Here is a 13,530-nt window from a genome sequence, read left to right as displayed (position 1 = left end):
AAGCTATGTCAGTTTTGGTAGGGAGAAGAATAAGGGGGAAGACAAAAATATAGAAACAAACCCCAATTTTTTTAGAAAAATATTAACAAAAACAAACTTGAATTCTATCACCTCCATGATCATTGCATCTGTTTCTTTGGTTGGTAATAACACTTCCTTGGCAGCTAGCTCTACAGTTGCTGATTTTGAGATTTTAAAATTTTTCAAAATCAATATTCACCACCCTAAAGCCCTAGGGTCATTAAAGTTCTTTAGCAACCACCACTCACTGCTATGTTTGTTTAAGTGCAATACTGATGGTGTGCTTCTGTAAGAAATCCAAATAATGCAGCTTGAGCTGGAGTTTTCAGAAATCATAGAGGAGAATATTGGTTGTTTTTCTCAGAATTTAGGCTAAGCCAATGCCCTTTATGCTGAAGTCATGGGGATCATACTTGCCATTGTGCCATGGATTGAAACTGACTCTAGATTGGCTACCTTGGCCTTCAAGTAATCTCTTATTATTCCTTGGAGTCTGAAGAACTTGGTGTTATATCTGCTCCATTCAAAATTAGAGAGGATCTAGCTAATCTCTCTCTCTCTCTCTCTCTCTCTCTCTCTCTTCAGAAGAAAAAAAATCTGTATATTAGCTACTTATTATCGTGAGTAGATAACTATTAATTAGGGATGACTTTGTAAATACTTATATTTTTTTTTTTATGAAATCAAAAAATTAAATACATTTAACTATCATTCATAATAAGTGTGAAAGTATTTTTGTTTTTTATAGGGTTAAATATTTCTTTAGTCCCTACATTTTGGCGGATTTCTAAAAATAATCTCTATATTTTTTTATTATATTTTTAGTCCCACATTTTTTAGTCTCTACCATGAAATTTTAGTTGATTACACAAACAGACAATGCCACATAGATGTCACGCGGATTCATTTAATAACATCGCGCAGAGAGTAAGCATTAAATGGCACTGTGGCATCTATGTGCCATTTTCAGTCTGTCCAGTCAACTAAAATTTCATAGTAGGGACCAATGTTGGAAACGACAAAAACATGGAAGACTAAAAATATAATAAAAAAAACTTATAGGGACTATTTTTAGAAGTGCGCCAAAATGTAAGAACTAAAAACATATTTATCCATTTTTTATATAATTAAGGTGCGAGGGAGTAGGGATGGCAATAGGTGCCCAAGGGTGTGAGTTTGATACCACCCAAACCCACACCCATATATTCGGGTGCCACCCAAACCCAAACCCAAATATTGTTCGGGTGGGAAAATGAAACCCACACCCGCACCCGTTGGGTTCGGGTTTTTTCACCCAAACCCGAAACCCATAACAAGAACACGCATAATTGATTATCTGCTCAAACCCGACCCGAACTATATTTGATAAAATGCAAAATGTAGCATAATTTGGTATTATAGTTTGTAAATTTCAAAATAGATTTTTTTTACTAAACAATTCATCAAATGTTATCGTCACTACAACATGCGCCAGTACAACATTCAAAAACTTAAAAGGGAGCAAAATACATAGGGGTAAATATGTAATTTAATATATAAACGGGTGAATGAATGAGTTTCGGGTGTGAGTTTGATACTACCCAAACCCACACCCATATATTTGGGTGCCACCCAAACTCAAACCTAGTAAACTCGGGTTTCACTCGTTAACTTGGGTTTGGGTTCGGATGGGTCTATCGGGTTTGGTTTTTCTACCATCCTATGAGGGAGGGAGTATACTGCAAATCATGCAAATCAGTTAACTAACTAGTACTATTCAAATCACTTAACTAACAAGTACTAGAACTATATTAATAAGAGTGTTTAACTAAAAGAGAAACTCTTTATTTTTAAGTTTCGGATTTGTAACAGTTAAGTCTTTTTATTTTTTAATACGAATATGTTCTTTACGTTTTCTAGCTAAGAAATCAGTCCTTTAATTAAGTTTTAATATGTTGACTCATTACCCTTTTTCTAGTAATTTTTCCTTTCAGTTGGGCCTTAGTTGTCTGTGCCTCATGGTTCACAGGTTGAACCTCAAATTTATGGTTAACATCAAAATTAATTGTCATGTCAGTGTTTTTGTAAACGTAGGATAATTAGAAGGGTAAAAGTTCAACAAGTTAGAAACTTAAAAATATTTAACATTAAAAGACCTAATTGTTACAATGCTAATTTAAATGACCTCAAATGCATTTGACCTATTAAAATCAACTTAATACTATTGCCGAAATCACCAACAATTATTAATCCAATTGGTAAGAGACTTAAACCATTTAATCAATCGGTAAGAAGTCTAATCTTTACTCATATGAAAAAATTTGATTGGAAGAGAAAAAGTTAAATAATACCGTATATCCAATATATATTTTGATAGATATTACATTATTGTTTAGTAGTAAATTTTTTGAATCTACTATAATATGGTATAAATTAAAAAAACATACTAGAATATTTTTTTTTTTTTTTGTATTAACCCTTTGGTGGGAAATGAGCTATGGTAATTTTTTAAGATGGATAAATGGGACAATCAAAATTCTCTTAAATAGTGCAATGTCGTTGTCAACTAAATTAAACTCACGAAACACTTGAGCCAAATATGTTGATTAATTATAATTTATATCTAAATATTAAAGAAACAAAGATTAAGGACGGCTAAATATATGGTTGTGAAGAATTCAATGTCTGCTATAGGTCCTAATAAATATTGGGAAATTTAAGAAGATGGATCATTCATGGATGTATCAGATCCATATAATTGAACAACTTCAACAACCTAAAAATCACAGGGAGGCTCATAAATTGTGTACCGCTACCAATATATGATTGCAGTTCACCGTATTGCGTCCCTACAAAATTTAATTCACTGCAAAATTTCTATGTTTTTTCAATTAACTTAACAAGCGATCAAATGGAGTTTAATTTGTCATGTCATATAATAAAGTGAGGATAAATGAGTTTTGTGACGAAAAATATAGTTGGTATTAATTAACATTATAAAATTATTTTACATTGTCGGTGCATGAAGTATTTCCTTTTCTCTATTTTATACCCGTACCCAACTAGTTAAATTCTAAAGGTATTACATCTTAAATTCTAAATGTATCACATCTTATTTTATATTTGTACATGGCATAAAACCGTTAATGGCAGCAGCAGCATCTCACTTATGTGTTCAAATTCATTTGTCAAATATGCTTCTTATAAAGTTTCTTCAAAGAAAATATATTACCAAAAATTTGTTTCCAATAAGATGATGCATTTTAGGAGGTTGAATGTACAATCATTGTAGAAAATTTTGAATGAACAATCCAAAAATTTTCTTCAAAGAAAATTTGCTTTTATTTCATTTTTGATTTATTTAGTTAGTGATATGTCACCGCATAATAATCTATGTCATTTAATAAAAAAAAAAAAACACAATATAGGATAATAAAGTCCAAAACAAAACGTTTTGAACTTGTCCTTCATCTGCAATAGGGTTGAGTGAACAGTTACACAACAAAGGAAGAACACAAATTGATCGAAGAAAACAATTATATTAAATAGTTTAAAATATAGTTAAATATTCTTTTTCATTTATTTAATAATATTATTTTCAAAACACCTCCTAATTCTATTTTAATAAATAATTGTTGTTAACAATAATTTTTAATAATCTACTAAAAATGACTCTCTCTCTCTCTCTCTCTCTATTGTATAATGAGTGACGCTGTTGTGTGGTAGTGGTTGTGAGGTAGCTGAAATCTATAATCATTTTTTTTATTGTGATTTTTCAAGTATACAATATGGAGTTTGGTTTTACAATGGTTAGGCGTAAGAGTATCTTTTTAGTTTTGTATTTATTATTTGTTTGATAAAGAAGTTCGTATATGTATCCAGATTGTGTAGATGGCTTGTTGTTGGACCCTTTGGAAAGAAAGAAGCATCAGGTTTTTCTCTTCTCAAAAGGTATATCATTATCGAATGTTTTGATCGACAAGGTGAAGATCCTATCATGGTGGTGGTTGAAGGTTCATAAGAAAGATTTTTGTTTTGGTTTGACGTTGTGGTGGTTTAATCCTTTGTTTTGCCACAAGATGAGAATTAGCTGATATTTATGCTTTATTTCTGACTTTGTGTATTTGTTCGTAAATTTATCGCTTGTTAGACACACCTTTTGCTTAATTTGCTTTTTAATATATTCTATTCTATTGGCTTATATTAGAATGAAAAGAAAAAAAAATCTTATCAACTATTTACTACTCACTCCGTCTCAAATTATAAGAGAAAAAAACCAACATTTATCTTTTCAAAATTTTTTTTTTTACTTCTAGTAAAACTTAATACAAATTCCATTAAGTTAATCTGTCTATTATATTATGCATAACAATAACCAATGAAAATCATATTTATATCTACAACAATATGAAACCGATATTTTAGTTTTTTTAATAAGTATGAATTTATTTTTCTCTGAGACACATGAATTACCAAACAAAACATTACTAGTACTGTAGTAGTTAATTAATACCAACTTATTTTAAATATAAAAAGTGACAAACAAAGAGGCATATATACTAAAACTGTTCTGTCCCATAAATAAGAGTACTACACTACTAGTTTCTCTTACAAACTCTCTTTATCATTCCCTGGCAACATCACAGCACCATCAATTTAGTAAGACCAGGTGAAAAATGATGAAACTGTACATTTTATGGCTCTTTTCTATTCAATTTTTGTTGCATGCATCAATATCAAACAGTGGAAAAGTTCCAGCTATAATTGTTTTTGGAGATTCTTCTGTTGATTCAGGTAACAACAATTTCATTCCAACAATAGCAAGGAGTAATTTTCCACCATATGGTAAAGATTTTCCAAATGGAAATCCAACTGGTAGATTTTCAAATGGCAGAATTGCCCCTGATTTCATCTCTGAAGCATTTGGACTTAAACCAACTATTCCAGCTTATTTAGATCCTTCTTATAGTATATCTGATTTTGCTACTGGTGTTTGTTTTGCTTCTGCTGGTACTGGATTTGATAACGCTACTGCAAGTGTTGCTGTAAGTTCACAATATATATTTACTTTTTTTTTCTTTCTTCTTGGTACTATTTAACTAATTTTATTTTATTTTTTCATTTTTTTCATAAGAATTAAGTATTGTTTTAATTAGTTATTGAAATTGTAGAGATTTCACATTTTGGTTCTTGAAATTAACACATTGCAAAATTAATTTATGGAATTGAAAATTCTTGATCACATTAGTTCTTTCAGTCAAGAAGATAAACAATGACTTAGTGGTTGGTGCGATGAAGTGTTTTTTGTTTTTTTTTTTTTTTTACAATGCATGCATTAGGAAAATCCTTAGAAATACCTGTAGATTATTTTTCGCAGAAAATTCCGTAGGAAATAAACAAATTTCTACTAGCAGTCATTAAGAATCGAACTTAGAACCTCATGCATACTATTTAAACCTCTCACAACTAGAATAAACTCAGTGACTTAAGAAGTCGAGCATTTGTTTTCACTCCAACATAAATATTGACATGCATATATTTTCAACCAACACCAACATATATTTTTTTTTTTTTGTTACAACACCAACATATATTTATTGTTTTAAAAAAATAAATCTGTAAATCGATCAATTTAGTTTATGAAATCGTTTCGGATGAATTAATTTAAACAAGTCATCTATCATATATATTTTTTTTAATTTGGAATTCATGCATGAAATTAAGTTTTTTCTACTACAAATTGATACCCTATTGAGTTTTTTTTTTTTTTTATTGTGAATTTTTCAGGATGTCATACCTTTATGGAAAGAAGTTGAGTTCTATAAAGACTATCAAATGAAATTGAGAGCAAATTTTGGTGATAAGAAAGCTAATGAAATAATTAAAGAGTCATTATATTTGGTTAGCATAGGAACAAATGATTTTCTTGAGAACTATTACACACTTCCTCAAACAAGGATGAAATATAAAACTGTTCAAGAATATGAGGATTTTTTAATTGCACTTGCTAATAATTTCCTTAGGGAAATTTATGACCTTGGAGCAAGGAAAATTTCTCTGACAGGGTTACCTCCTATGGGGTGTCTGCCACTTGAAAGGGCCATAAATATTATGGACCTCCATAGTTGTGTGGATTATTATAATGACGTGGCTTTAGAATTTAATGCAAAATTGGGATGGTTAGTCACAAAGTTGAACAAGGAGCTCCATGGATTTCAATTGGTAGATGCAAATGCATATAATATGTTGCTGCAAATTGTTAAACATCCTTCTCAATTTGGTAAGTTTTTTTTTCCCTACCTTACTCCTTATTTGAGTTTTTTTTTAATTACTAAAGAGTTTAATGAAAAATCAAAAAAACTGACGTACACCTAAAAAGTGAAGAATTGCGGATTCAAAGTCATGCATTAATATCAAATGCCGTTGCAACATTTTATCTTTGGAACTGTATTTATGGAAGTTGATTATTTTATTTTAAATGTCCTATGGAAGTAGAGCTGTCAAAACGGGCGGCCCGATCCATTTCGGGCTGGCCCGGCCGAGCTTCTGGCTTCATCGGACCGGGCTAAAAAGCCCAGATAAAAAATGGGCTACCAAACTAGTGCTCGAGCCCGGTCCGGTACGGATTGTCGGGCTTTTGGGCGGGCCTGATTTATGTTTTTTTATTTTTTACTTTTAGTGCTCAAACTCAACATTATAAATAGGATCAATAATTCTCGCGCGCCCTATTTTTACTCATCCGCTACTTATATTACACACACACACACATATATATATATATAAGATAATTCTCGCACCATATTTTTACTCATATGTTGTCTACAAATATCTCGCGCGCCCAATTTTTACTCATCGGCTACCTACAAGTTTCTCTCGCGCCCTGTTTTTACTCATCCGCTACCTACGAGTTTCTCGCGCCCTATTTTTACTCATCCGCTACTTACGAGTTTCTCACGCGTTGTATTATTACTCATCCGCTACCCTTGACCTTCTTGCGCACCCTATTTTTACTCATCCGCTACTTATGAGTTTCTCCCGCGCCCTATTGTTACTCATCCGTTACTTACGAGTTTCTCGCGCGCCCTATTTTTACTTATCCGCTACCTACGAGTTCCTTGTGTGCCATATTTTTCCTAATCCGCTACTTAAGTAGTAAAAATGAGAAATTTGAGGAAAAAACATTGTCCACTGCTTAAGTAGCGGATGCTATTTGAGAAACGCGTAGGGCAACAAAAGAAACTCTTATAATACAACTAAGTTCAAATTATCCAAAACAATTTTTTTATTATAATTTATTTGGGCATACAGGCCGTCCGTGGCCCATTCGGGCTAGCCCGTATTTTAATCGGGCTTTATCGGGCTGGGCTAAAAAGCCCGGGAACAATTCGGACTAGGATTTTCAAGCTCAAACCTGAAAAAAAATCGGGCTTGGTAGGCCGGCTTATTTGGGCTAGCCCATTTTGACAGCTCTATATTACAAGTATTTTTTCTATATATTTTATTATTTCTATGTTTTCTATTACTAAATTTCTTAAATAATTTGAGATGTATAAATTTTTTAAAAAAACATAACAAATTGAAAGTATCTCAAACCTACTTTCCCAGTCTACCTGTATTATTTTTTATGAGGTTCTTCTCAGTCTACTTGTTCCAAGGGCTAGCAACACACAGAAATGGTATGGTAGTTTGCTTTATATAGATTGAAATTGAAATTCACATGGTTTTAGTTAAGTTTATGTGGACCTATACTCATTAAAACAAAACTGATTCTCATTAAATGGCCACACTACACTTGCCGAGCCACCTGGCCACTGGCCAATGAAACATGCATGCGTGTGGCTGCCGGTGCCACTTTTGACATCAATGAATTAAGGGATTGGTGTGCACTATGCCACCACATATTTTTTAAATTTTTTTATTTTTTTACTAAAATATACACTGAATATTTAGAGGTGGGAAATTGTAGTTTTGAATCCATCCTTTTATGATAGTCACTTTTATTTAAAACATAGAATAAAATAAGAGAAATTAGATTAAAGTTACTTAATATTTTTCTAAAATAAGTATGAACATTCTTTTTATGTGAACCATACAAATTATTATGACAAACAAGTGAAACAAAGCAAACATGAATCAAATAGATATATTACATGGTTAAGTTGTGGATAAATTACAGTCGTGGGTAAAATTGTCCTAACAAACACGAAATTATACATTACTTATCTGTGAGTAATGCGATGGTTTTACCATAGATATATATCGAAACAAATAATTATTGTTAAAATATTATCTATCCAAAATTATATATTGTATAGTTGACGATAAGTTCAATATTACCCATGATTTTTATCAATTACTAGCGCATTTTTTGTGAATAATAAAATAATTTCATATTCTTATGTAGATAAATATGAATATTTATCAATTACTAGCGCATTTTTTTGTGAATAATAAAACAATTTCCTATTTTTATGTAGTGTGAATAGATATGAATATTCTATCATATTTTTTTTATCAGGTTTTGAAGATGCAACAGTGGGGTGCTGTGGAACAGGTAGATTTGAGATGGGTATTTTTTGTGATCCAAAAAGCCCATTTTCATGCAAAAATGCAAATAAGTATGTATTTTGGGATGCTTTTCACCCCTCAGAAAGAACAAGTCAGCTAGTATCAAATTATTTAATGCAAAAATATCTTGCCAAGTTTCTCTAATTCAATAGACACAGGAGCAACATGTCCTTCCAAAAGAACCCTTTCGTGAATGTAATTATGTAACCATGCATGCATACATTTTTTTTTACGGAATAAATGTATTTATATATTTAATTAAATATGCACGTATTATTTATTTTTAAGCTTACATTTGAATACTAGGTAGTATTTATTTTTTTTTTGGTAGAGAATACTAGGAGTGTATTTGATACATATCCGAGAATAATTGGGGGTCAAAAATGTAATAATAAATATGAAATAAAAATTATAATAGTTAAATACATTCATGCAATAAAAATGTATAAATAGATTATATTGTTTATCTAAGTCACGTGTTCTTTCATATCATAAAATTCATCCATAGTTGAATTTGTATCAAATTTTTCAGTAATTCTTTCTTTCAGTGTAAGTAATCAAATAATCAATTAAAAAACTGTCTTTCACCTTATTTCTAAGCCGATATATTACTTGTCACTTAATTATTATATAGTTCAACAAAGTCTACGGTGTACAAGTAACTGAAGTGAGATAAGTATTTCACCATACACAAACTTATTTTTATCATCGAATCAATAATTCTCAATTGAATCAAATAAGATGGTAAAAGACGTCCTCATGCAAGTTAGATAAAGTCAACATTGAAATAGGAGTCAATATCAAGCAAACTAACAATCATTAATTAAAGGGTTAAATATATTTGTAGTCCTTATATTTTGTTCTATATATACTCCATCCGGTCCTATATACAAGAGAAGAATTACTTTTTAGATTCATTAAAAATCTAATGTATCTAATCCATAATATAGTCTAGATACATTAGATTCTTAATGAATCTAAAAAATAATTTTTCTCTTATATATAGGACCGGAGGGAGTATTTAAGAGTAGTCCCTACAAATGTTGACTTAGATAAACAACATTTAAAATGTAAGGACTATTCTTAAATATAGAGCAAAATGTAGAGATTAAAAATATATTTAACACTTAATCAAATGATAAGTTAGATAGTTTCCTTTATTCAACAGTGATAATTATTTTAATTTTTTTTCTTTAGCAAATACTCCCTCCGGTCACATTTATAAGTAAAAAAACACTTTAAATTTTGGTCACTATTATAAGCAAAAGTTAACTACTTTTAAACTAATTAATACTACTATTCATAATATACTCTTATTTAATTCGATTTTTTTTAGACATTTATTTCACTTTTACACTTTTCAAAATGTGTAATATAGTAAACTTAATTCATGTTTTTACATTAAATCAAGAAAATTAACTACACTTAACTAAATTTCTTAAACACCGCGTAAACAGTTTTGTTTGCTAATATTTGTGATCGGAGGGAGTAAAATTTTTATAAGACTTTTATTTTGAACATTACAGCTAGTGCCTTCTTTTATAATTTTCATTTCCAATAAATCTGAATCAAATAATACTACTACTATTGAAGCATTCAATGTTCTTTGCATATACTATTGGTAAATTGTTCGTAGATATATCATGGTATCCTAAATTAAAATTATATTATTAAATATAACATTTTTATACTTAGATATCTTATCATGTGTCTTTAAGACATGTTTCTTAAAAATAAATGTGTAGAAAAAAATTAATAAATATTAAATTTGTATTCTGAGATGACAAATTTTTTTAGATTGAGAAAAAAAATGCAAATGTGATACTTTTTAATGAGACAAAGAATACTAAACATGTCCTATAAATATGAGTACTACAGTAAACTTTTTTGTCCCATTAATAAGACTACTAGCTTAGTATCATCAATCTGTTACACACATCCTCTGTATGACTGTATCAATCCCTGGCACATAATCAATTTGGTAATACTAGAAATTTACATTATTTTGTCTGTCTGAAAATCCTTGTGAAAGCCGTTTGAATTCTGTCTGAAAATCCGTCCCAAAATGACATTTTTCTAGTAGTGGGAAAAATGAGGAGAATGTACATTGTATGACTCTTCTGTATAGAAATTTCATTGCATTTTTTAATATCAAATTGTGGAAAAGTTCCGGCTATAATTGTTTTTGGAGATTCCTCTTTGTTGATTCAGGTAACAATAATTTCATTTCAACAATAGCAAAGAGCAATTTTGCACATATACATGGTAGAGATTTTCCAAATGGAATTGCAACTGGTAGATTTTCAAATGGAAGAATAAAAAAAATTCCCAGATCCCACTGTTTGAATGCATAACATTTGCATCAAACCAAAGGATGACAAACAATTTTGTGCAACTGATTCATTGCACCTATGGGTCCAATTGGATAGACATTATGTTGTTTGAGGTGAATCAATATGTCCAGGTTATGGCCAGTCCAAGGTCTAGATACTATCATAAAAATTGAAGCGGTTTCTATTTTTTCCGAATAATGAGCTCCTATGTTGTCGCCCATGCCATGGTGTCAATGAAAGCACCAAGGTAATGGTTCCCAAAACTGAATACGTGATAGATTGTTAATTGTAAATTGATTATTGAATTAAAAGTAAAATTGGTATGCCAGAAATCAAGCTCGGTTCTGCAACAAAATCATTAACTGGAAATCCTCTATCTCTATAATAATTGCTAACGCTTCTCTATCGGGTAACAACTCTAAAAAGACTTCTTCCAACTCAATTAGAGACTTCATGATTCTGAAGCATTTTAATGTTAATATTCATCATCCAAAGATCCCTATTATTAAAGAAATACTTTGGCAACCCCCTTTGATTAATTGGACAAAGTGCAATATTGATGGTGCAGCAAAAGGTAATCCTGGAATTGCTGGTTGTGGTGGGGTCTTTAGAAACCATGCTGCTGATTTTGTGTATTGTTTTGCAGAACCTTTGGGCTTCACATCTTCCTACCAAGCTGAATTATGTGCAGCTATGTCAGCCATAGAAATTGCTTACAAAAATCGCTGGAATAACCTCTGGATTGAATCTGATTCAGCCCTTGTGATTATAGCTTTTAACAACACTAAAACTGCGATTACTTGGAACTTAAGAAACAGGTGGAACAATGCAATGTTTCTCTTCAAACAAATGAATGGCATCGTCTCTCATATTTTTAGAGAATGGAATCAAGTTGCTGACACCCTTGCTTCTCTTGGTTGTAGTCTATCTTCCTACACCTTTTGGCTTGAACCTCCTGATTTTCTTGCAGCTAGCTTACATAGGAACAAACAAGGTTTTACAACCTTTAGATATTGTGTTTGATGGAGTTTTGATTTTTGTCCCCTCCATCTTGTTTTGTTGTTCTCTTTTTCTTATTATCTATATATTTTGGGTTGGTTAGCTTGCTGCTACCAACTTATTTTGCTTAAAAAAAAAAAAGTAAAATTGATAAATGAGAATCCAATCAAAATTTTGTTCTTAGTACAAAGAAGGAATAAGGAAAATATAGAAGAAGATTAAGTCGAAGACTTAATCCATTACTCTCCTGGAGAGTATCAAAGGGAGGGAGTAGAGACTTCATCAATTTTCTTGATACCAACCATTGATTCTCATTTCACTATTCATGTACAACCCAATGTTCCTTGATTTTAGGATTAGTAACTAGATGTCCATTTTTTTTTTGTGAATGTAACCATGTGTCCATTTACTTCAACCAATTATATTATGTGAAGTGTATTGTTAAATGTACTATTTTGAATCATAACATAACATGCTCCTCCTCCCTTAATTCTTTTTCATTTTCTTCATCCACCAAATAGGATAGTTAAGGGCAATTTTTTTACAAAATCATCTTTTTAAATTATTTGAGTGTGACATTGTGTTATTCGTCGTCTTAGTGCAGCGTTGTTTTATTTGCCTTCTTGGTGCAGAGTTTGTTCGATTCTTATTAACATATTAGGTTCGATTCAATTCATATTCAACCAAATGACTCTGACGTTGTCAACATTACAAATCCAAAAACATGGGTATTCCCAGACACTCAATTTCGTTCATATTTTTAGGTTTTGTGAGAATTTTTCCAGTGTATGCTATGCTATTAACTTGGGTGATGTGCGATACACATATTCATCCTTTTCAATTATTTTTAACCATTTTAAATTTGTCTTTTTCGACGTATTCTATCAATTTAAATAAATGAATATTATTTTTTTGTCAACGGAATAAAATTATTTTTTAAAATATATTCTCTTTTAGCACTTTCAGAAAAAATGTCATTGTATATATATATATATATATATAAGGATAGTAATGTCATTTACTAAAGCATACAACAAACTGCACAGAACCGGGAAAATCGATCCTGGTTGTCCGGCCAATTAAACTTTTGTTTATTAAAATAAAAACACAATTTTTACGATACATATGAAAAATTTCAATGTACCGATACATTAGATCAATTAATTAATAAATTAATGATTATTTTATAAATGAAAAAACTATTTATTGATTATTGTATTTCATAGATGATAATTTCATAAGAAAAAATACAAGTTCAATGTTTTATAAGTATACCAACTTTTTTACATTTTTTCATTAAAAAATTCAATAATGACTATTATGAGTAATAAAAAATTCAAAAAAAATATAAATTTTGTTTTTTTTTTCCAATTTTAATAAATATTAGTTATTATAATATTTTAGATGATAGAAAAATAAATTCTTTCGAAAAAATATTTATTTATTAATTTTTTTTTTGTTACAGAAAAAATATTTATTTACTACTCCCAAATCTTTTATATTATAAGCTTGTATACACAAGCAAACTCTAAATCCTAATTTGTTTTCCCTGTTTTCCCTCCATTTTATCTTGCAATTTTTATTAAAAAATAATATAATTTTGTCTTGACTATGATTCAAACCCGCAACC

The 13,530-nt window shown here is 30.2% G+C and overlaps 1 protein-coding gene across 1 annotated transcript; it reads left to right on the top strand.

Annotated features, from left to right (window-relative positions):
- The first annotated feature begins 4,549 nt into the window (after window positions 1–4,549).
- LOC123915912 (GDSL esterase/lipase At2g42990-like) lies at window positions 4,550–8,860 on the top strand. Its single transcript, XM_045967189.1, has 3 exons — window positions 4,550–5,045; window positions 5,788–6,280; window positions 8,519–8,860. The coding sequence occupies exons 1-3, from the start codon at window positions 4,677–4,679 to the stop codon at window positions 8,710–8,712; spliced, it is 1,056 nt and encodes a 351-aa protein (XP_045823145.1). The 5' UTR covers window positions 4,550–4,676; the 3' UTR covers window positions 8,713–8,860.
- Window positions 8,861–13,530: the final 4,670 nt, after the last annotated feature.

Source organism: Trifolium pratense, linkage group LG3, assembly GCF_020283565.1.
Source record: "Trifolium pratense cultivar HEN17-A07 linkage group LG3, ARS_RC_1.1, whole genome shotgun sequence".
In the NCBI taxonomy this organism is placed as follows: domain Eukaryota; kingdom Viridiplantae; phylum Streptophyta; class Magnoliopsida; order Fabales; family Fabaceae; genus Trifolium; species Trifolium pratense.
Note: the sequence above shows the minus strand (reverse complement) of the source record. Positions and strands in the feature narration are given on the sequence as shown.

Excerpts from the sequence above, each read along its gene's own strand:
- LOC123915912 (XM_045967189.1), top strand. The coding sequence starts at position 4,677 with ATGATGAAACTGTACATTTTATGGCTCTTTTCTATTCAATTTTTGTTG. Across the intron at positions 5,046-5,787 it reads ACGCTACTGCAAGTGTTGCT|GATGTCATACCTTTATGGAA; the intron begins GTAAGTTCACAA and ends TGAATTTTTCAG. Across the intron at positions 6,281-8,518 it reads TAAACATCCTTCTCAATTTG|GTTTTGAAGATGCAACAGTG; the intron begins GTAAGTTTTTTT and ends TTTTTTTATCAG.